Raw genomic sequence first — 24,258 nt, 5'->3', positions numbered from 1 at the left:
CACACCATCAGGGAAGGACAGGAAGCAGAACCAGCTCACAGAAAGCACCTGGGCGAAGCGCAGAGGAAACCACTGAAGCCCCGGAGCCTGCCTGGTGGAGTCGGCCTGTGCTGAGTCCCCCCTGCATGGCCACCGCAACACGTGTCACCGGGCAGACGCATTAGTGACTCAGCACCCACGGTGTGCGCTGCGGTTCAGTCACCCGGGCACCCTCTGCAACCCGGAAGGGAAGCAGGCGTCCACGCAGACCACACCGTCTGGACAGCTGGGGCATGATGAGCCCCTCCCACCACTCGGGGAAAGTTTTCCATCAGCTGTTTACCGGCCGGACCAACTGTGCCAGCGGGCCTTCCCAGGCCAGGGTCAGGCCTGCTGCTTTCTGCCCGGGGCACCTCACAGTACAGGGGCACAGGCAGCGAGCGAGCGTGTGGAAGGATGCTCAGCTGCACTAATGTTCGGAGGAAAGCGAGCGAAAGTGCAGCGAGATGTGACTTCCTGCCGACGAGACAGGCAAGACGACGGTGAAGCGGCGACCGCGAGTGTAACCTGTGTGTTGTCATCCAGCGGCTCACGGGATGGAGCCCCGGCTGTGGTTCTGAGCTGCCTCAGCACCGCGGCCCCAGGACTGAGGGGCTTCCTCCTGGGCCCTCCCGGCCACCGGCCAGCCCCTCGGGCTCTCCTTCTGCAGGGCCTCCACGGGGAACCCCAGCCATGTTCCGAGGAGCTTGGCCGCATCACACCACGGCCCACCAGTGACCTCTTTACCCCTGGAGACCGGTCCTCAGTGCCCTGAGTCTATCAGACTAGCAGATCAGTCCCAGAGACCCCAGAACCGCTCAGAGCTCACTTCCTGGAGACTCTTCTGGACGCACTTCCCTCCCCACGTCTGTATCCCTCGGGGTCCCCAGAGCAGCAGGACCGCCTGGAGGCACAGGGTCTACTGCAAGGAGCCAGCCGAGGATGAAGGCGGCGGCGGGGGGACCGTCGGGGCAGACGCTGCGCCACTGTCCGCACGTGGACTTGCTTCTCAGTCTAGCTCCTGCCAGGGTGGCTGCCCGGCCTGGCCATGTGCCCCCCAGCTTCTGCTCAGGCTGCGCCCGGGGAAGCCACCACTGAGCGTTGGCATCTTCCTCCACCCAGACGTCACGCCCCGGCTCCCCTTTGCCGGACGGCTCTTTGCTCAGCGGACTCCGTCCTCTCACACTTGAGCCCAAGCAGCAGGAGGCCCAGGGTGCACCTCAGTGTGGCTTGGCTGGCGCCCCGGCTCATCCTTGAAAGGTCTACTCCCCGCAAGCGTGGACACAGCGCCCGGGCCCCTGCCCTGCGTGGCAGGACCCTCCTCCCTTCCCTCACCGGCAGTGCTGCCTTTCTTTAAAAAATGTTTATGAGTGTTAACAGCGCTCATCATAGAAGACAAAACCCACAGAACAGCCCTTCTATACGAAACAGCCAGTGCATCCACTCGGGGGGTCTGGACAAGGAAACGCATGATCGGGAAAGATCCACAGAAGAGAAAATGTCAACGGCCAAAGGGACACAGCAGCTCCCACGCTAGAGACGTCCGCGCCCAAGACCATCACAGGTGTGAGAACTGCGCACAGTCGCCCCTGGCCCAGAACGCTGTCGCGAGCGCCACGCGGGTGGCAGTAAACCGTCCCACCCCCGCAGGGCGGGCACTGAGAACAAGGCCCTGGGGGCTCCGACCACAAGGCTGAGGGGACAAAGCCTCACGGGAGATGTGGGTAAAGTCCGTCTGTAACGCAGGGGCTCGAGCTGCAGCTCCAACCCCGGGAATAAGCACCTCGGTCCCCCTCCCACACCCCTTGGGAGGGCCCTGGGCCTGTGGCCTCATGGGCTGCGATGTTCCAGGTGCCGAGGTCTGAGCCCCCGGCTCCAGTCCAGCCCCTGCTCGGCTCCCCCTCTGCTCCATCTGGGCCGTGGCGACCCCAGCACTTCCCCAGCCTCTCCGGCTGCTCCATCTCCCGCGTCTGAGGCATCATCACAGCAGCACTGCACTCCTGGCTCCCAGATCTACTGATTTTCTAACGTGGCCACGGCCACTTGAGCATGAACTCACACTCAGCTCTGTGGGGTGGGAGCGGGCGGGCCCCAGGGGCTCACGCACAGGACCCCCGGTGCTCTGGTGCCGGCGGCCCGGCTCTGGTGACGGACCCGCTTCCAGGCTCCTTCGGTGCCGCAGGATTCAGTCCCGGGGGCTGCTGGATGGAGGTCCGTCTCCTTGCCCTGCGGCCCACACCGAATCCTTCCTGTGCTTTGAGTCTGATGATTGCCTTCCGTTTCTGCTGTCAAGGGCTCACGTGATGACACAAGCTCCACCCATATACTCCAAGGTCCTCCATCCGGGGCGGGCCCCTTTGAGGTCAGCTGACAAGTAAATCACACCTGCAACTCCCTTGGGCCGCATCATGTAAAACTTCAGAGGGTAACGTGGGAGTGCGGGTGCAGACTAGGGGCCAAACCCTGCCTTCCATCTGCTGGAGACTGGGGTACTCTCGGGGCCGGTTGGGAAGGCCCCTCCTCCCTGGGTCCTGTGACCGCTGACGCCTGGTCTGCGGTCCTCGAGATGCCAGGCTGGCCCTCCTAGTCTTAGCCCCCATAAGCTAGAAACAACCCTGGTTGGGGACAGAGGGGTTTCCGACAGGGACAGCGTCCAGAGCCACCCTAGGCACGACCACGTCCTCCTCCCCTGGGCACCAGGACCAGGCGTCCGGAAGAGACGGCTGTGAGGGGCCAGGGCTGGGGAGAGTGGACATCCTCGCACGGACGTGGGACTGGCACGGGAGGCTCCCGGCTTCCCCCTGCAGCCCCGGGCAGATCCCCTCTGCTCTTCCGGCCCCAGCTTCCTCATTACTGGGGGTGGGGGCTGCTGGGAGGACCCGGCTGGCAGTGCAGAGCATGGAGGGAAGGGCCACTGCTGATGACACCCCACGGCTCTGCAGTCCCAGGGCCCCTGGCCAGCTCTGTGCTCCGGCCACCCACCTGGTGAGCCTGGGGACCCCTTCCAGAAGAATGTGTTCAAATTCATAAAAGAAACCACATATTAAAAGTCCAGGTTATGACCTGGCCACCTCTATGCTCTTTCACAGCTGCAGGAGTCACAGCAGACGAGAGTGGAAACAGCCCGAGCGTCTATCAGCGGCCAGGTGGATGGATCCACTGCGGTCCAGCTGATGGAACGTTATTTGGTAGTAAATAGGAGTGAAGCGCTGACAGATGCTACGACATGGCTGAGCCCGGAAAACATCACACTTGTGAAAGAAGCCAGGCCCGAAAGGCCACGTGCACGAGTCCATTGACATGCAGTGTCCGCAACAGGCAGCTCCCCGGAGACCGAAGCCAGGCTGCCAGGCGCTGGGCAAGGGGCACGGGGGACAACTTCACAGGTGATGAAAGTGGTTTAAAATTGACTGTGGTGATGGCTGCACAACTCTGGGAATGTACAATTGTACACTGTAAATTGTGTGGTGCGTAAATCACATCTCAGGAAACCTGGTAAAAAACGCTTACCAGCCATGTTCTAACCCCTGGATTCTGAGCCCTGCTGGGGTTTCTGCAGGGCCCTGGGGGGTTTGTGCCTCCAGCGGTGGTGTGAGCACCTGCTTCTCGGAGGAGGGGAGGGCCTCACGGGCACACAGCGTTTCCAGGGGCCAAAAGACAGCAAGGGGGCCAGGACTACCCTGACTTTGCCTGTGTCAGGCCAACCCCCAAAGGATCCTCAAGGGCTCCACACCTGCAGACCACAGGTGCCGGACCCACAAATGTCTCCACCCCGGCAACCAGGGGGGCCCCGCCCTCTGCCCCAGTGGCGCGGGGGTCCATGCAGCTGGGGCCCTGCGGCCACCCCAGACACTGCGCCCTCTGCCAGCGGACACGGGAGGCCTGCTCACCTCGGCGGCCCTGCGGTGGTCCTCGCCGGTGGCCAGCACCAGCACGTCGATGCCCAGACAGCGGAGGCTCCGCGCCAGCCCCTGCAGCATGCTGTCACACACCACGCGGAAGGCCCTGGCCGGGACCTCGGGGGCCGCGTCCTCCTCCGTGGGCACCTGCGACACAGCCCCGCTCAGCAGCTGTGGCCCGTCTGGGCCACCCTGGACCCAGTGGGGAGAGAGGGTCCCAAGGGCCGTGAGGTCAGCTCGTCCTGAGCAACGTGTACTCAGGCAGAAAACAGCAGAAAAGCAGCAAACATGATACCAGGTCACCCACACTGGGCCCCAAGAGGGGCCGGCACACGTCTCCTGGGGGGGTGGTCGTGTGCACGCTGGAGCAGGGCCTGGGTCCCTGGGGCACACGGGGACACGGCCAGAGGCTGCCCTAGACCTCCTCCTCCCTTAGGAAGCTAACCCACGGCTCTGCTCTCCTTCCTTCCCGGTGGAGGGTCCAGCGTGCGGGACGCAAGCTCTCTGGACGGCTCTCCCCAACACCCCACACCCACCTGTAAGGTCCCAGTTCTAAGGACAGGGATCTCCCCGTAGGAAGCGTGATAAAGGAGCCCCGGGGGGCTTCGCCTACCTGCTGGGTCGAGGCCGAGGCCTTCTGAAGGGGCGGCAGCTCCCCAGCCCCCGCTCTCTCACCGCGTCCCAGCCTCAGGCTCCTGGTCAGGTCCCCCGACAGGTGGAAGCGGGCAGGCTCTCTGCACAGAGCCCAGTACACCTCCAGCAGGCAGTAGGCATCAGCGGCTGGGACAGGCAAGGTCAGCCTCAGCCTCCAGCGCGGGGACGATCGGGGGTGCGGGGTAGGGGTGCGGGGGGCGCCCACCTGCGTAGACCAGCTGCCCCTCGTCCAGCGGCCGCCGGTCCCAGTTGGAAAGCTGCTGCATCTTGTCCAGGGGCTTGCCCAGCACCTGCTGCACCAGGAGGCTGAGGCCCCGCGGCCCTGTGGCCCCGTCCACACCTGGGGCTGGCCTGTCTGCTGCCCGCATCTGCAAGACAGCACCCCCTTGGGGGTGAGGGGCCCGCCCCAGAGGGAGGATGGCCACCGCACGCGCCTTGGCCGCCCCCCGAGGGGCCCTGTGCGTCCTCCATGGCGGACGGTGCCGCAGGAGGAGAGTGCTGGCGGCCAAGGCAGGCTGTGTCAGGGTCTCGGGGCCGTGGTTACCTGCCCACGGGTCAGCTCTGAGGCCACGCCTTAAGCCCCAAGGGTGTGTGCCGAGAGCTCCTGGGTTGGGGGGTGGTAGGCAGAGCCGGGCTGGTTCTGGGGAAGCGTGGGGACGTGTGGTGACACGCCCTCCCTGGGGGACCCTGTGCCCTGGGTCCCTGGTGACCTGTGGCCAGGGAGCAGGGCCGGGGCCAGCCCAGAAGGCACAGAGAGGCCAAGGACAAGTCCCGGCCCACAGATGCCCCGCCAGCCTGAGGTGAGACCCCTGCCCCGGTATCGCCGTGCAGGCGGCTCAGCACGGAAGGGAGCCCCCCGCCCTCAGCATCCCCCCGGCGCTGACCTGCCTGTGCACCTGAAGCAGGTCCACGCTGCCCTGCAGCTGCTTCTCGGCCTGGGCCAGGGCCGGGCAGGAGGCACCCAAGCTCCGCAGGTCCCCCGCCATCCCGTAACCTGTGGGCGGGGGCCGTCGCTGTGATGGGCACCCAAGGAAGGGGCCCTGGCCTCACCCTGACACCCTCCCCTGGGCAGGCAGGGCTGCGGCGCGGGGCCGGGGGCTGCGCTCACCCAGCTTGGTGATGGAGGGGTCCGCGAGCAGCCGGGACACCAGCCGGGAGAAGGCCTGGGGCGCCTGCCCTCCTGCCGGACTTGAGAGCCGGGGCAGGTCCAGCAGGAACACACGGCCCTCCACGGCCACCTGCATGAGCGACGCCCGGGGCCGGCCCCCGGCTCCGAACGAGGGCCTCCACTCCAGGTCCATGCCGACCACCCGGCCGGGCTGCAGACAGAGGGGCTGGCATGAACGGCACAGCCAAAGACCGGGAGGACACGCCAACCTGCCTGGCCGCCTGAGGGCTGATGTCCAGGGGAGGCGGCCTCTGTGGGGAGATCTGGACCGGCCCTGCGAGCGCCCACACGAGGGGTCGAGCGCCACACCGATGCTCAGGACTCAGGCCCAGAGTCCTTAAGCCAGGGTGCCCGGTGGGGACAGAGCCTCAGGAGGCCTTGGTGAGCAGCCCCCGGAGCCGGCTGCCCACGGGAGTCAGGCACCCACCTGCAGGAGCTCGTCCTGGTGCCTGGCCAGGTCCTCCCACGAGGCCAGGAAGCAGAGCTGCTCCCTGGGGATGGGCAGCTGGTAGTAATCGTCCTTCCCGTCCTCCAGGGGGGCCTCGGCCGTCCTGGGGAGGAGCAGGGCTGCAGCACCGCCCCCACCAGGGCCCCCACAGCCCGGCCTGGCCCCAGGGGCAGGGGAGTGCTCAGGGCCCACGCGTGGGCCGGGGTCTACGCGGTCTGCTCCCCACGCCCCTGCCCTCGCAGACTGCGGGCGGCCGGGTCCTCAGGCCCCTGGGAGTACCTGGCCGGCTGAGGGATCTGGCCCTGGGGTCTCGCTAGCACCCAAGGGGCAGACCCGCCTGCCTCCTGCTGTGTGTCTGCATTCTGCCTGCGCCCCTGCTCGGCTCTCCCGTGCTTCTAATTCCCAAACCACCAGCACGTACGACTCGTGGCCACTTTCGAGGGCAGGGGCCCAAGGGCGTCCTCCTGTGGGCCCTCTGAGCCTGGGGACGCTCACCTCTCCTGGATCCTGAGTTGGCGGAGCTCTGCAGCCACCGAGGCCGGGAATCGCTCCTCGGGTAGCAGGAGGTCCAGGGCACACTGGGCGACCAGGGCCGCGTCGTCGTGAGACGCCAGCAGCTGCAGCAGCTGCTCCTGCAGCCACTGGTCCTGCCCCACGAGGCCCTGGGGGACGGGATATGGGCTGCTCGCCTGGTCTGCCCCAAGGGGGTGGGCCCATCCAGGCAGCCCCCAGAGCCAGATCTGCCCCTTAGACTGGCCCTGCATCCCCCCTCAGACCCCAACCCCCCACCAGACCCAGCCCTGACCTTCCTGCTAAGACCTGGCCCTGACCCTGACTCAGACCTCGCCCTGACCTCCCCCCTCAGACCCGGCCCTGAGCCCTTTATAAGCAGGTGGCTGTCCTCTGAAGACCAGCAGTTCCTATGACTGAGGCTCCATGGTGACCGAGCTGGCTTGAACCAAGGTGCTGAGGGGCCTGGAAGTGTCAGAGTGAAGGGTCGCTGTCCTGAGCCCACGGCCCGTCCTGCTACCCACTCTGCCTCGGCCTTTCTCCGCACGCACGAGCCCCCGCCCAACACCGCGGCTCTGCTCGCCGGCCTGGGACCAGCACCGCCTCCCTGAGCATGGTCTGCCCCGGCCCTCACCACCAGCATCTCCCCTCTGCACCTCCTCACCCCTGCCCCTGGGTGGCCGCTGTGCCGGGGAGGGTAAGGCCACGGAACACCCTTGCACCCACTGTGCCCTTGGGGAGGCAAGGCCCGGTACGGAGCAAGAGGCCCACGTGGCCCACAGGGGTCCCAACAGGGGTGGGGTGTCCACGTCTGCGAGGTCACAGGTCGCTGTGGGCCCCACCCTCCTGAGGAGTCCCTGCTGGCCGGCAGCGGGGCCACCTCCCCACACGGCTCTGTCCCCAGCAGCCTCAGGCCGTCCGTTTCCCGCAGGCCGCGGGTTCCCACGTGGACAATACGTGGAAGCCCCTCACATTCTTCAGGATGTCCGCTGCCCTTCCGGACGGCTCGGCCTTGGCACCCAGGAGGGACCGGCCTTCCGGGCCTTGCCTGGGGGTCCGCGTTCCTCTCCGGTGACTCACCACCCCCTGCCCAGTCACTCCGGGGGCGGCTCGGCACTGCCCTCCACTGGATGCTGCGCAGGCACCGGGCCCTGCGCATGCGCGCAGGAGGGAGGGGACCGCCCCCCATTCCACTGACCACTGCAGAGCTCCTGTGCACACGGCACCCGGGACCCCCAAGAGCCCACCTTCCTCCCAGGCCGATTCACCTGGGGCTGGGGACAGCTCTATACCTGCGATGACCCCCACTCCAGCTCTGGCCTGAGGACAGAGGCTGCAGGACGACACTGTCCACGCCACTACCCTCATGGGGTCACAGTCCCTAGGCCCTCCGTGTCCCCACATCACCCCAAGGGGCGCCTGCCTCTTTCTCGGGGTCTTCAGGCTCACCAGGCCTCGGGGCCCAGGGCCATGGCAAGCAGGGCGCCTGAGGATGGTCTGGAACTTCCTCTCCGTGAACCTCTCCTCATCCAGCGCCTGAGAGCTCTGTTCACAAGTGGTGAAGGAGGGTCTTGGACCCCCGGCCGCTCCGACCCTGCCCCACGGTGCGGGGCGTGTCCTCACGCACTGGGACCCTCTGAACTCACCTGCACATGCTCGGCCCAGCTCTCCCGAGATACGCTTCTCTGCAAAAGTGGACACCAGTGCAAGCCTTCTTAGCGGCAGCCCCAGGAGCACAACAGCGGGCCTCGCTCGGAGCCCCTCTCCACCCTGGGCCCCAGTCCACACACCTCTACCAGCCGCTTGTAGCACAGATACCGCAGGGCGGCCAGGCGCTGCTGGGTGATGACGTTGGGACACAGGGCTGAAAGAGAGGGCGGGCTCTGGGCAGGGCTGGGACGGAGTGCGTACGGGATGGGGCAGGGGTCGGGGCTCGTGCGGCTCTGCCCGTCTTCCTCCTCCCCTCTGCCCCCCACCCGCCCCACGGGCGGCCTCCATTCCACCCGCCTCAGAGCGGCCCTCCCAGCCCTGAAGGAGGGTGCCCCGCCCCCGTGCAGCACCCCAGAGCCCTCCATGCGCCCTCCGCCCGCACCTGCCAGGCCCATCCTCCCTTTGGGTCTCCCGGACGCCCACCTCTCAGGGTCTTCCTGCCTTGTCTCCAGGCAGCTGGCGCCTTTGCTTCCTGGCCCCCCCAGAACGTGAATTTCTCGAGGAAGGGGTGGTCTTGCTCATGTGTTCACAAACTATGCTTACCTGTTGGCCTCACCTTCATATTCTGTTCAGAGCCCAAGGGGGCCTGGGAAGGGCACCCACTGTCCACTCACCCACTGTCCACCCCCTTGGCTGCTGCTCCTCCCTCCTGGGGCCAGCTGTCCTTGCAGCCTGGTGGTCTGGGGGGGGATGCTGACCACAGAGCCTGCCCACCTGCACCTCCCAGTGGGGGCCCGGCCTTCCCCAGACCCTGGCCAGGACCCCATGCTCTCGAGGGGGCGCGGCCGCCCCAGCCAGGACTGCACAGCCAGCTCAGGAGCACCCTTGCTACAAGGACGCCGTCCGAGCACACAGAGGTCAGGGCTGCCCAGAGGCTGGGGCCTGCCAGCTGCCCCTCAGCCTTCCCTCCCGCTTCCTGCCGAGGCAGGGACACAGGACGAGAGGGCTCCAGACCCACGGACGTGCCCCACAGGCCGCTCGGGAGCCTGGACGAGACTGCAGCAGGGAGGGAGGGACGGATGAACGAGTTACTCCGGGCAGGAGAGACGCTCAGGACAGAGACAAAGGTGTCGAAGCTGCTGCAGGAGCCAGGCTCACTCAGATGGAGACAGACAGACACCAGCTTTCCTGACATTTCTACAATGCTATGCATCACTTTGCCAATGAGATACTTTGTCAAAAGCCTATGGATACAGTATCACATCGACAGAAGGCATTCAGGCCGCAGCCTGCACTGATGGGTCATCCAAACCCAAACATAAAGGAAAAGGCGCAGGTGGGTCAGGCCCAGCCACTTGCCAGAGGCTGCAAACTGGAAACAACCCAAACGTGCCCTGCTGACTCTGCCCAGCCACTGGGGGCTCCACCGGGACCCAGGCCTGGGGAGGGCGGGCTGGGGGAGCTCAGGGCTGAGGGGTGAGCGGGCCCTACCCTGCATCGTGTCTGACTCTGTCCTCCCAAGGAGGGCATGGGGTCAGTCCACGTGGAGGCTCACGCCGCAATGGTGGATGCCCAGCAAGGACCATGGGGGGCGTTGGTGCCCCTCCCTCGGGGGGGGTCAGCTTTTAGGACATTGGAAACACTGGCCTGTGTTGTCTGAAATTAGGAACTGCCAGGTCTACTGAGAAGAGGCAGCCCTGCACTGTGAGGCCTCCTGGCTGGGACAGGCCCCTGGAGCCAGCTGGGGGGCTACAGAAGAGGCCTGGCAGCGCATATACCCGGGAGGGGGCCTGGTGGCACCTATCTCCCCAGCAGGGATGCTGGCTGAGGCCCCACGGAAAGAACCTGCCGCTGCCCTCCTTTCCGCACGATCAGCAGGGAAGGCCCCACCTGTCCCGCAGGCTCCGGGCACTCAACTGCTCCAGCCTTGGGCCCGGCCGAGACCTGTGGGGAGGGATGGACTCTCCCCAGGCGGGCACGCCCTGTCCTGGGAGGCACGCAGCTAAGGCCAGCCTGAGGCCGCCAAAGGCTGCTCTGGCGCCAGGGCTGGCCCACCATGGCCATGATGTGGCCCCTGAAGTCAAAGAAAGGTGTGACAGGGCTGCTGGATGGTGGGCTGCCCCACACACAGCCCGCCCACCATGCCTGGCTCTGTGGGCCTCCTGCCCACCTCCTTCCCCAGCCCTCGAGGTTCTGGTCCTGGTCCTGGGTGGGCGGGGCCCTGCCTCAACCAACCACCACCAGCCTAGCGGGAGGCCCTGGCAGCCGGGGCCTGGATGTCCCCACCTCACGTTCCCACCGGGCAACGCTCTCAGAGCTCCCTGACTGGGTGCCCAGGGCAGGTGTGCAGGTGAGCCTGGAGGCCCCTGTGCCTGGGTCGGGGGTCCCTCCAGCCCATTCCCTTGGCTTCAGCTCAGGGACAGGTCCCCAGCTGCAGGGCGGTGGTGCTGCACTCCAGTCTTCCTGGCCCCTCAGAGCCCAGCACCCCACAGCGGTCTGTGTTGTCGGGACCTTCCTCAGAGCTCCTGAGTCTAAAACTCACCCTCTGGGTTTTAATCAGCAGCCTGAGTGGGGCTGGCTCCTTCCTGCCCAGCCAGGCCTCTGAGGTGGGCTCCTGTGCCTCAGGTGGAGTGCCAACCACCCCCCCCACCGCCAGTGCAGCCCGTGGCCCTGGCTCCCAGGGCCCTGATGCACCTGCGCCGCTGGCCTGGGTGGTCCCACCCCTCCTGCTTCTCCCTTCTGCGCACGTGGTGCCTCCAGAGGAGCTGAATCAAAACCTGTCAGTGGGGACTTCCCTGGTGGCGCAGTGGTTAAGAATCCGCCTGCCAATGCAGGGGACATGGGTTTATGCCCTGATCCGGGAAGATCCCACATGCCACAGAGCAACTAAGCCCGTGTGCCACAACTACTGAGCCTGTGCGCCACAACTACTGAGCCCATGTGCCACAACTACTGAGCCTGCGCTCTAGAGCCTGTGTGCCACAACTACTGAAGCCCACGTGCCACAACTACTGAAGCCCGTGCACCTAGAGCCCCGTGCTCCGCAACAAGAGAAGCCACCGCAAGAAGCCCACGCACTGCAACGAAGAGTAGCCCCGGCTTGCTGCAACTAAGGAAAGTCTGCGCGCAGCAACGAAGACCCAACGCAGCCAAAAATAAATAAATATATAAATTCCTTTCTGGGGGCAGGCAGCTTCATCAGATGATTTCTCAAGGTTGGCAGGTGCAAAGTTAGCCTGCAAGGCAGACAAACCAGACAAGGACCAGAGACAGTGCTTAAGTTTAGATACAGACCATAACACAGCCAGGAGCACGGCACGCAGAGACAGAAAAAAACAAAATCAGAAATGTCTTCAGGCAACGGGAAGCCATACAAAGGGAAACAGCGGATCTGAAAAAAAGAACCAAACTATAAATTCTAGGGCTGAAAACATAACAATCGAAATAGAAATAGTGGATGGATTTCATAGTACATTGGATACAGATGAAGAGAGAACTAGTAAAGTGAAAAAGACAGCAGAAGCAGTTACCAGGATTAGACAACACGGAAGAAAAGGGATGAAAAGTATGTAAGAAAGGAACATGGAAGAAAAGTATGTAAGAAAGGAACATGGAAGAAAACACATGGAAGATATGGGGACTCAATATACATTCAGAGTCCCAGGAAGAGAACAGAGGGAAGACAGGGGAAGGAGGCAATATCCGAAAGAGGTAATGACTGAAAAAATTCGAGAGCAGATTGAAGACACCAATCCACAGATTCGAAAGCCCAATAAATCCCAAGCAAGACAATTAAAAAGAAATCTATAACTAGGCTCCCCACAGTGAAACTGCAGAACACCAAAGACAAAGGGAAGAGTCTAAAGGTATCCAGAGAAAAAGAGAGATTACTTTCAAAGGGGAGAAGTTAGATCTCTTCCCAACAACACATTTCAACCCAAAGGACTGACATCATACCAAGCATGGTCCCTGATCACAATGAGATTAACAGACCACACCAGAAAGATAACCAACCAAAACTGTCATAGCTTAGAAATTAAAAACACTTCTAGGGACTTCCCTGGTAGTGCAGTGGTTAAGACTCCTCATCCCCAATGCAGGGGGGCCCAGGTTCAATCTCTGGTCAGGGAACTAGATCCCACATGCACGCCACAACTAAGAGTTTGCATGCCACAACTAAGGAGTCTGCCATGCCGCAACTAAGGAGCTCTCGAGCCTCAACTAAGGAGCCCATATGCAGCAACTAAGGAGCCAGCACAACCAAAAAAACAAACAAAAAAAGAAACGAGGGCCTCCCTGGTGGCGCAGTGGTTGAGAGTCCGCCTGCCGATGCAGGGGATACGGGTTCGTGCCCCGGTCTGGGAGGATCCCATATGCCGCGGAGCGGCTGGGCCCGTGAGCCATGGCCGCTGGGCCTGCGCATCCGGAGCCTGTGCTCCGCAACGGGAGAGGCCACAACAGTGAGAGGCCCGCATACCGCAAAAAAAAGAAAAAAAAAAAAAAAAAAAAAAAAAAAAGAAACGAAACACACTTCTAGTTAGTTCATGGGTAAAAGAAAAAAATTATAATAGAAATTTAAAGTGTCTTGAGCTGGACAATAATAAAAATAATACATATTGAAACTTGGGGAATATATTCAAGAAGAAAGAAGGCTTAAGATTCAGTTTAGTGGGCTGAGCAGGGCATACAACAGACAGGATCAAAAAAACCAAAAGGAGGGCAATGAAAGCAAAAATCAACATATGTGCTACATCAAACAAAACCTGCGCAGCAAGGGAACAATCAACAAAATGAAAGGGCAACGTTCGGAGTAGGAGAAAATGTTTCCAAACCACGTACAGATAAGGGGTTAATATCCAAAATATATAAAGAACTCATAAAACTTAGTAGCAAAACCCCCCAAATAATCTGAATTAAAAAATAGGCAGGGGAGGGCTTCCCTGGTGGCGCAGTGGTAGAGAGTCCACCTGCCGATGCAGGGGACACGGGTTCGTGCTCTGGTCTGGGAAGATCCCACATGCCGCGGAGTGGCTGGGCGCGTGAGCCATGGCTGCTGAGCCTGTGCGTCCAGAGCCTGTACTCCGCAACGGGAGAGGCCACAACAGTGAGAGGCCCACGTACCGCAAAAAAAAAAAAAAAAAAAAAAAAAAGACAGGGGAACTGAAGAGATATTTTCCCAAAGAAGACACACAGATGGCCAACAGGCACATGAAAAGATGCTCAACATCACTAATCAGGGAAATGCGAATCAAAACCACAATGAGACATCACCTCACACCTGTCAGAATGGTCATCATCCAAAAACCAACAAATAACAAATGCTGGCGAGGGTGTGGAGAAAAGGGAACCTTAGTACATTGTTGGTGGGAATGTAAATCATTGCAGCCACTTTGGAAAACACTGTAGAGGTTCCTCAAAAAATTAAAAATGGGGGCTTCCCTGGTGGCGCAGTGGTTGAGAGTCCGCCTGCCGATGCAGGGGACACGGGTTCGTGCCCCGGTCCGGGAAGATCCCACATGCCGCGGAGCGTCTAGGCCCGTGAGCCATAGCTGCTGAGCCTGCGCGTCCGGAGCCTGTGCTCCGCAATGGGAGAGGCCACAACAGTGAGAGGCCCGTGTACCACAAAAAAAAAAAAAAAAAAAAAAATTAAAAATGGAACTACCATACGATCCAGCAATTCCACTTCTGTGTATGTATTCAAAGGCTATGAAATCACTCTCTCAAAGAGACACCTGCACCCCTACATTCACTGCAGCATTATCCACAACAGCCCAGACACGGAAATAACCTGTGTCATCGACAGATGAGTGGACAAAGAAGCTGAGGTGTAAATATAAAACGGAACATTACTCAGCCATAAAAAAGGAGTCCTAGGAATACCTTATGACAGTACATTCGGAACTGAAAGTGACATAGACAAACTCCCTGAAAAAAAAACCCCACAGCTGATGAATCAGTAGTCATGTTTCCACAATGAAAAGCAATCCAGGTTCACAGGCCATTTCCCCTCAACTTCTCAGGAAGAAAGAATTCCAATCTTAGACAAACACCCTCAGTTTAAAGAAAGGACAGGCCTTCATCCACTGCCTGTTCAGAGGCCAGCTTAACCTTGTACACAAAGCCAGAAACAGACATTTCAGGAAGGCGAAGCCTACATCCAGCTTCAGTTGGCAAACGAGACCTAGCAGTCTACGTAAGTAGCAACACAACCCGGCAGAGACGGGGCCATGGCAGGGATCCAAGATTCATTTATTGTTATATAGTCAATCAACCTAATCCACCCCATGGACAGACCAAAGGGGGAAAAGCATAGCATCAGCCCGACAGGTGCAAAAAGAGTATTTGATAAAATTCCACATCCATTCCTGATCAACACTCTCATGGGCCAGGAAGTGAGAAGAATTTCCACAGTCTCATAAAGTGAAGCTATAAAACACTGTCAGTGAGACTGCTCCTCTGAGAGGGTGCCCGTGATCACCAAGGGGGAGGGGGCAGGGAGCACGGTGTAGGCGCGGCCTCGGTGGTCCTCACCCATGGGACCCAGACTCCCAGGGGCACCCCAGGTGGGCAGATGCTGAGGGGAAGCAGGGAGGAGACGGGAAGGGAGCTGGGGGTCGGGAGACCCTGGTCCGCCTGAACCCCCGGCGGCACCAGCCTGGCACCCGCCCCAGCGCAGGGTGTGGGGGCCCCACTCACCAGGGTCCAGGCCATGCTGCTCCAGCAGTCGCAGGACCTGCCGACCCAGTGCTCTGGGGCTCAGCCTCTCCAGCCTCAAGGTCGTCTGCGGGTACCTTCTGCAGGAGAGAGACACGGCTCGTGCCCAGCACCGCTTTCTCTCGGTTAACGCATCTCAAGGTTTTACCTTGGGCTTCCCTGGTGGCGCAGTGGTTGAGAGTCCGCCTGCCGATGCAGGGGACACGGGTTCGTGCCCCGGTCCGGGAAGATCCCACATGCCGCGGAGCGGCTGGGCCTGTGAGCCATGGCCGCTGAGCCTGCGCGTCCGGAGCCTGTGCTCCGCAACGGGAGAGGCCACAGTGGTGAGAGGCCCGCATACCGCAAAAAAAAAAAAGATTTTACCTTTCATCAATGTCATACACGTGCACAGTTCAAAAGCCAAGTCTTCTTACAAGGCTCAGAGAAAGGCAGCACGTCAGCACGCCCCTCCTGCCGCCAGTCACCCGCACGACAATTCTGAGGTGGTCTACATTTACCCCATGTTTCCAAGAACCACCTTGTACTGTGGCCTCTCAATGATTCAGTTCCAGGTGTTGTGTATGATGTCTCACCCCAAACAACAGCATCCACGGTTCCAGTTAATTGGGCACAAGCGGCTTCTATGATATCATGACGGTGCAAATATGACTGGCGGCCTAGCCACAGCCTCCTCTTCTCTGCGGGTTAATCCTTGCTGGTCTGATTGCTTCCTTAGCCTCCTGTCCTGCGGACAGACCCCACATCACCCTGCGCCCCTCTCCCCGCCGCTGGCTGCTCCCAGGCCCCTGTCCATCGCCGTCCCGGTGGCCCTGCGCCTCTCCTGTCCCTAGGCCAGGGCAGAGCGGCTCTGCAGGCGCCTCCCAAGGGCGAGGCGTGGACCTGGAGATGGTGCTCTAGGCCTCACACTGGACTGCGTCTGGCTGGGCTGAAGCCTGCGCCGGCACTGCTCCTGGAACCTGTCTGACTCCTGCTCTTTCTGAGGGTTTAGGGTCCTGGTCCTCAGTGTGGGTCTCTCTCCATCCACCGAGGACTGGGTCTGGAGTGAATTCCTCCATGTTTTCCCTTCTTTCTTTCTGGAATTCCCATTATTTGGATGTTAGGTCTTCTTGACAGAATCTGCCATTTAAAAAAAAAAAACTTCCTCTCTGCTTTTCCTTCTTTGTTAATTTACTTTGTATGACATTGGGAAGATATCTTCAAGTTTATCTTCCAAACCTTTTATTGAGACTTTCATTCTGCCATCACGTCTTTAACTGACAAGTCTGTTCTGTATTCCAAAGGCGCCCTCTGTATAGCTCTGGTGTTTATTTCAGACACACAAACTCTCTACAGGCCTCAATTACAGCTTTCGTGTTTGTTTTTAAGTGCTTTTCTGCCTCCTCTAAGCTCCAGATAGGCTGGCCAGGGGTCTCAGAGCCCTGGCTGTGTTCCCCTGCTCAGGGGGCTTTTTGGGGGGATAGAAATTGTCAAACTGATTCTAAAATTCATATACAAATGCAAAGGGTCCAGAATAATTAAAAACAACTTTGACATAGAAGAACAGCATTGGAGGGCTAACCCTGTCTGACTCAGGACTTACCATACGGCTACGGCAGTCAAAACATGTGCCACGAACAGAGCAGTAGAAGAGAACAGAGAGACCCACACATATCTGGACACCAGACAGAGGCCCAGAGGCAGCTCTGTGGGAAAGGACAGTCGTTTACAACAAATGCTGCTGGAACAATCAGACAGCAGCTGTTAAAAAAAAAAGAACTTCAATCCACACCTAGCACCCCATATGAAAATTATCCAAAAATGGGCCATAGATCGAAATGTAAAACCTAAAATTATAAAGCTTCTAGAAGTAAACAGGAGAAAATGTTTGTGCCCTTGAGTTAGGCAAAGATTTCTTAGCTAGGATACTAAAAGCATGATGCAAAGTCTTTTTTAATTTATAAACTGGACTTCAACAAATTAAGAACTTTTGTTCTTTGAAAGATCATTAAAAGAATGAGAAGATGCACCACAGGGTGAAACGTCTGCAAATAACATGTCTGATAAGGGCCTTTAACCCAGATTATACTTCTAAATCTCTCAAAACTCAGTAATGAAAACAGTCAACCTAATTAAAAAATGTGTAGGGACTTCCCTGGTGGTGCAGTGGTTAAACTGCGAGCTCCCAATGCAGGGGGCCTGGGTTCGATTCCTGGTCAGGGAACTAGATCCCACATGCATGCTGCAACTAAGAGTTTGCATGCCACAACTAAGGAGCCCGCCTGCCACAAATAAGACCGGTGCAACCAAATTAAATAAATAAATAAAATATATTTTTTTAAAGTGTAAAAGATGGAGCAGCTAATTCACCAAAGAAGACACACAGATGGCAAATAGGCAAATGAAAATACACTTTACATCCTTAGTCAGTAGGGACTGCAAATCAAAAGCACAGAAAGATACCACTGCACACCCATTAGAACCGCAGACGTTACAGGCTGACCAGGCCGTGGGCCAGCGAGGATGTGGGGCTGGCGATTCTCGCCTGCTGCTGGAGGGAATGGGAAACGTGCAGCCGCCCTGGAAAACAGTTTGACGGTTTCTCAAAAAATTAATCCACACGTATCACATGACCCAGGCATCACACTCCAGGGTGTTCACCCAAGAGAAATGAAGGCACACGTCCACGCAAAGCCTTGCGCACGAATGTTCACAGCAGCGGTGTGTAACAGACAAAACCTGGAAACACCCAAATATCCATCGATGAAGTGAATGGATAAGCAAAGCATGGTGCACCTACACATGGCAACATCACTCAGCACTAAGAAATGAAATAATGTGGATGAATCTCAGAATAATTGTGCTGGGGGACAGAAGCCATACGACATAACTCCACTTACATAATGTACTAGAAAATGAAAAGGGATCTACAGTAACACAAAGCAGATCAGCGGTCCTCAGGGGATGGCGGGGTGGGGGTGGGGGGGCGGGAGTTGTGCTCAGCACCTGGATTGTGGTGATGGTTTCGTGGACACATACATACATCAAAAGTTACAAAATTACAAACTCTGAACACAGAGTTCATTATATAGTAACCATACTTTAAGAAAACTTAAGAGAAAATGACGCTTGCTGTAGTTTTTTTTTTATTTTCAGTACTATCCTTTATCAGATGAAGGAAGTGTCCTTATATTTGTAGTTTGCTGAGAGTTTTTATCATAAATAAGGTTTGAATTTTACAATTTTTATATACGTTGAGATGCTTACATAGTTTTGCTATCTAATCTGTTGACAGGGTGAATGACGATGGAATTTTAAATGTTTACCAACCTCGCGTTCCTTAAATAAATCCCACTAGATCATGGTGTATTCACTTCTGAAAAAATAGATCTTACTCTTTTTAGGGCAGTTTTAGGTTCACAGCAAAGCTGAGCAGAGCATGGAGGTTCCCTGTGTGGTGACACACACCACACACACTGTCAGCATCCCCACCAGACGGTCCACTTGTCACAGTGATCAACCCACCTGGACACGTCGTCCTCACCCACACACGGTCCATGGTTTACCTTGGGGTCACTCTTGGTGTCGTACATTCTACGCGTTTTGACCCGCGATTACAGTGAAATACAGAGCAGTTTCACTGCCCTAAGAATCCTCAGTGCTCTCCTATTCATTCCTCCCTCCCCATAATCCCTGATCCTTTTACTGTCTCTATAGCTTGGCCTTTTCCAGAATGTCATGTAGCTGAAATCTCACAGCAGTAGCCTTTTCAGATTGGCTTCTCTCACTTTGTAATTTGCATCGAAGTTTCCTCCCTGTCTTTTCACGGCTTGATGGCTGATGTCTTTCTAGCTCTGAATAATATTCCACTGTCTAGATGGACCACAGTTTATTTATCCATCCAACTACTGGAGGACAGCTTGGTTCCTTCCAAGTGTCGGCAACTATAAATAGAGTTGCTATAAACACTCAAGTGCAGGTTTTTGTGTGGACAGAGGTTTTCAATGTTTTTGGGTAAATACCAAGGAGCGCGATGGCTTGGTCATACGGTAAGAATGTGTTTAGTTTTGTAAGAAAGCACTAAACTGTCCTGCAAAGTGGCCGCACCATTTTGTCTTCCCACCGGCAGCGATGAGCGTTCTTGCTGCTTCACATCCTCGCCAGCACTTGGCGCTGTCAGTGTTCTGGATTCCGTCCATTCCAATAGGGGTGTCATGATATCTCATTGTTTTAATTTGCATTTCCCGACGACATATGATGTAGAGCATCTTTTCATGTGCTTATTTGTCATTTGTGTATCTTCTCTGGTGAGGTACCTGGATCTTTGGTCTGTTTTTAAAATCAGGTTGTTGGTTTTCTTTCTTTTACTAAAAAATTTATTTATTTAATTAATTTATTTTTGGCTGCGTTGGGTCTTCGTTACTGCAGACGGGCTTCCTCCAGTTGCCGGGAGTGGGGGCTGCTCTTTGTTGCCGTGCGCGGGCTTCTCACTGGGGCGGCTTCTCTTGTTGCAGAGCGCAGGCTCTAGGCGCGCAACTTCAGTAGTTGTGGCTCGCGGGCTCAGTAGTTGTGGCTCACGGGCTCTAGAGTGCAGGCTCAGTCGTTGTGGTGCTCCGCGGCACATGGGATCTTCCCGGACCAGGGCTCAAACCCGTGTCCCCTGCATTGGCAGGCAGATTCTTAACCATTGCGCCACCAGGGAAGCCCAAGGCTGTTTGTTTTCCTACTGCTGAGTTTTTTTTTTTTTAATAAATTTATTTATTTATTTTTGGCTGCATTGGGTCTTCGTTGCTGCACGTGGGCTTCTCATTGTGGTGGCTTCTCTTGTTGCGGAGCACAGGCTCTAGGCACGTGGGCTTCAGTAGTTGTGGTGTGTGTGTGGGCTCAGTAGTTGTGGCTCGTGGGCTCTAGAGCTCAGGCTCAGTAGTTGTGGCTCGTGGGCTCTAGAGCTCAGGCTCAGTAGTTGTGGCTCACGGGCTTAGCTGCCCCGTGGCACGTGGGATCTTCCCGGACCAGGGCTTGAACCCGTGTCCCCTGCATTAGCAAGCGGATTCTTAACCACTGCGCCACCAGGGAAGCCCCCTACTGCTGAGTTTTAAGGTAACTTTCTATGTTTTGGATAACAGTCCTTTATCAGATGTGTCTTTGCTAATATTTTCTCGCACTTTGAGCTTGTCTTCTCATTTTCTTAACTCTTTAATATATTAGTTGATTTGATTGCTAATATTTTGTTTAGTATTTTTGCATCTACGTTCATGAGATACACTTTAATTTTCCTTTCTCCTAATGTCTTTTTTGAGTTTTGGTATCAAGCCTTAAACTAGCTGAATAAAACAAGTTGGGGACTTCCCTGGTGGTCCAGTGGTTACGAATCCGCCTGCCAATGAAGGGGACATGGGTTCCATCCCTGGTCCGGGAAGATCCCACAGGCCTCAGGGCAACTAAGCCCACGTGCCACAACTATTGAGCCTGCGCCCTAGAGCCCGCAAGCTGCAACTACTAAGCCCACGTGCTGCAACCACTGAAGCCCGCGCGCCTAGAGCCCATGTGCCACAACCACTGAGCTCCCGCGCCTCAACTACTGAAGCCCGCATGCTTAGAGCCCGTGCTCTGCAATAAGAGAAGCCACCGCAATGAGAAGCCTGCGCACTGCAATGAAGAGTAGCCCCCACTCGCCGCAACTAGAGAAAGCCCCTGTGCAGCAACGAAGACCCAACGCAGCCAAAAAAAGAAAAAAAAAGTTGGGATGTGCTCTTTCTTTTTACATTCTCTGGAAGAATTTGTGTAAGATTGGTACGATCTCTTCCTTAAACGCTTGAAGGAATTCACTAGTGAAGCCATCTGAATCCATAGTTTTCTTTGTTTTAAACTACAGATGCAATTTATTTAATAGATATAGGACTATTCAAATTTTCTATTTTTTCAGTTTTGTAAATTGGGTTTTGCAAGAATTTGGTCTGTTACATCTAAACTGTTAAATATATTTGCATCAAGTTGTAAATACCATTTATTACCATTTTAATGTCTGTAAGGTCTGTAGTGATGTTCTACTTTTCATTCCTGATATGGGTAATTTGTGTTTATCTCTTTCTTTCTTAGCATCTCTTTATGATCTGTGCCTAAATCAATTATTTTATTGGAAGTTACAAAATGGTGATTTCTAACTTTATCATTCCTTTCCATTTATTAGGTGACATACCCTATAAAAGAGTTTTCCTCCCTGCCTTTGAGCATCACTCCACACTCATGCATTTTTAAAATTATTTATTTATTTATTTATGGCTGTGTTGGGTCTTCGTTGCTGCACACAGGCTTTCTTTAGTTGCAGTGAGCAGGGGCTACTCTTCATTATGGTGCACGGGCTTCTCTTGTTGCAGAGCATGGGGCTCTAGGCATGCGGGCTTCAGTATTTGTGGCACACGGGCTCAGTAGTTGTGGCTCGCGGGCTCTGGAGCACAGGCTCAGTAGTTGTGGGGCACGGGCTTAGTTGCTCTGCGGCATGTGGGATCTTCCCGGACCAAGGCTCAAACCCGTGTCTCCTGCATTGGCAGGTGGATTCTTAACGACTGCGCCACCAGGGAAGTCCCACAGACTCATACATTTTTATAAATTTATTTATTTATTTTTGACTGTGTTGGGTCTTCGTTTCTGTGAGAGGGCTTTCTCCAGTTGCGGCGAGCGGGGGCCACTCTTCATCGCGGTGCGCCGGCCTCTCACCGTCGCAGCCTCTCGTTGCGGAGCACAGGCTCCAGACGCGCAGGCTCAGTAGTTGTGGCTCACGGGCCCAGTTGCTCCACGGCATGTGGGATTCTCCCAAGACCAGGGCTCGAACCCGTGTCCCCTGCATTAGCAGGCGGATTCTCAACCATTGCGCCACCAGGGAAGCCCTAACTCTTGCATTTTTTAAAAATCCAAGGTATTATGCTCTATTACCATGTTTTTATGCTCTATTATTGTTTTCATCCTCAGTCTACTCCCCAAGGAGCCTTTGTTCCTTTTCATGGAGAATGGTATCTAGAAACCAAGACCTGGCTGCTAGGCGTGCTCACCGCTAGGGGATGTCATTGCTTCTGAGCCCTTTCAGAGCATGGCACGAGGACGTTTTTTTTTTTTGTTTTTTTTTTTTGTTTTTTTTTTTTTTTTTTTTTTTTTTTTTTTTTTTTTTCTTTTTGCGGTATGCGGGCCTCTCACTGTTGTGGCCTCTCCCGTTGCGGAGCACAGGCCCCGGATACGCAGGCCCAGCGGCCATGGCTCATGGGCCCAGCCGCTCCGCGGCATATGGGATCCTCCCAGACCGGGGCACGAACCCGTATCCCCTGCATCGGCAGGCGGACTCTCAACCACTGCGCCACCAGGGAGGCCCACGAGGACGTTTAAAAAAGTCATTAAATATGATTTAAAAAATCATTAAATATCCACGGTTAAATCTAACTCACAGGACCCTCCCACTCTCCACCCGTGTGTCTCCCCTCTTCCCCATCCGTACATACTCTTGTTTGCTCCACCTATATTTCTCTCTCCTTTTTAATACATAATAAAAGCAATGGCAGCAACACAACGTGTGCCTGGCCTGCTGCTTTGTTCACTTCATAGGGTGTGAGGTCACAACAGCCCTTTGAGACAGAATTAGTCTCAGCTCCAGTGTAGGGAGGGTCCAGGGAGGCCTGCCGCCAGAGCCCAAGGCCTGACTCTCAAGTGAGATGGTCCGGGCTGCAGGGCGCAGGGACAGGGCACCCAGCCCCGCTGCCTGCTGAGGGACAGGTGCCCAAGGAGCCTTGGCAGTCCCAGTGCACTGCCCCTCTGCCACCCCAGGGAGGTGGGAGGAAGCCCTTCTCCTTCCAGATGCCCATGCTCAGGGGACACCCTGGTGTCACACGCACACGCACACACGTGGGCTCCCTGTTGGCATGCGGCCTCTTCTCTGTAACTGCTGGGATACGGTTCACAGCAGGCTCTCCACAAAGATTTATTACATGAAGGAAGAAACGAAGGAACCAGTGAATGGATAAGAGATATGACTTCTAGGACTGCATAAGGAAGGAGTCCCCGTGGAGAATTATTTGCGTTCATCTCAGAGCATTAAACTCTCTCACCCGGTGGCTGCCAGCCCAGCCTCTTGGCTCCCGAAGCAGGCCCCTTGCCGACCTGGCCAGGGCTCACCTGGCGAGGCGGTGTGGGGTGTGGGGTGACTTTCCCAAGTGCCTGCTGCCCCTGCCAAGTCCCTGCCCCCACCCCACCCCGGGGCCCCATGGGGCTCACCTGGCGACGACTCTGATGTCAAAGCCGGGCTGGCACCAGGAGTCCATGAGGGCCAGCAGCCTCCGCTGGAGGTCGGGAAAGCCATCCACGTAGCGTTCCACAAGGTCTGCCTTGTCCTGGAGGAGCAGGGGGATGCACATCTACGGGGAAACACACCTTCAGGCCGCAGCTCCACCGCACCCAAGACCCCAGACTCACTTCCAACCCAGGGCAGGGAGTGGCCAGAGCATCAGAACCAAGGGGCCTGGAGGCTGGTCCATGCAACTTGCCTCCCCGGGGAGCTTGGGGGCCCAACCGAGTGTCTGAGGACCTCGCGAAGCCCCACGCCCGGCTCATGGCCTGTGCCCCATGCTTGGGCCCCTGCACACCCACACAGGACCCGCTGCTCCCTGGGCCCTGTCCCTGGGGGGCTCTGTGGTCACCCCATCTCCATTGGGAAGGATGAGAGGCTCCAAGAGACAAGGGGGTTCCTAGAGGGGCCCCACCGTCCCCTTGTCGTCACCGAGCGGGGTGGGGTGGGCAGGACGGAGACCAACTACTGGCCATGGCCCTGCTGGCCCAGAAATGCCCGTCACGGGCAAGATGGCACCAGCACGTGGCCTGGCGCAAGCTTACAAGAACCCCAAGCTGCCTGAGCCCTCAGGGAGGCCCCGAGGGAGCCCCTGGCCGTGGTGTTGGGCGCTGGGACATACTGGCCACTCCCCTTGAAAGAACCAGGTCTCGACAAAGCCCCCTTCCAGTGGCCCCTGCAGAAGACTCCTTCTCACCTGCCTTCCCCTCCCCCATGTGGTCACATAGGTCAGGCTGTCTGGAGCCCACATTGGACGGAGGCCCACCTGCCAAACCAGGGCTCCAGGAGGGCGGTCCTTGTGGGAGCCCCCATTCCTGAGAACCCTTCCAGCCACCCCAGAGCAGAGAAGGAACGCCTGGTGGGCTCCTGGCGATCGACCACTTTCTGAGCA

General features: G+C 57.2%; 1 protein-coding gene across 4 annotated transcripts in view; it reads right to left on the bottom strand.

Annotated features, from left to right (window-relative positions):
- EXD3 (exonuclease 3'-5' domain containing 3) overlaps positions 1-24,258 on the bottom strand; it is a 78,229-nt gene that overhangs the window by 21,816 nt on the left and 32,155 nt on the right. For 2 of the 4 annotated variants that reach the window (XM_082628001.1, XM_082628002.1), the window contains exons 7-17: positions 23,297-23,436; positions 15,044-15,141; positions 8,488-8,561; positions 8,344-8,382; positions 6,683-6,849; positions 6,167-6,290; positions 5,680-5,890; positions 5,456-5,565; positions 4,777-4,939; positions 4,531-4,697; positions 3,909-4,064 (exon numbers count right to left, since the gene is read on the bottom strand). In XM_082628001.1, coding sequence (XP_082484127.1) covers positions 3,909-4,064; positions 4,531-4,697; positions 4,777-4,939; positions 5,456-5,565; positions 5,680-5,890; positions 6,167-6,290; positions 6,683-6,849; positions 8,344-8,382; positions 8,488-8,561; positions 15,044-15,141; positions 23,297-23,436 — 1,449 coding nt within the window. Of the gene's footprint in view, positions 1-539; positions 3,451-3,908; positions 4,065-4,530; positions 4,698-4,776; positions 4,940-5,455; positions 5,566-5,679; positions 5,891-6,166; positions 6,291-6,682; positions 6,850-7,361; positions 8,313-8,343; positions 8,383-8,487; positions 8,562-15,043; positions 15,142-23,296; positions 23,437-24,258 lie in introns of those variants that run through there. The other 2 variants (XM_082628004.1, XM_082628003.1) reach the window with 2 other exon arrangements.

The sequence above is a fragment of the Mesoplodon mirus genome, assembly GCF_964341445.2.
Source record: "Mesoplodon mirus genome assembly, chromosome: 1".
Classification (NCBI taxonomy): Eukaryota; Metazoa; Chordata; class Mammalia; order Artiodactyla; family Ziphiidae; genus Mesoplodon; species Mesoplodon mirus.
Note: the sequence above shows the minus strand (reverse complement) of the source record. Positions and strands in the feature narration are given on the sequence as shown.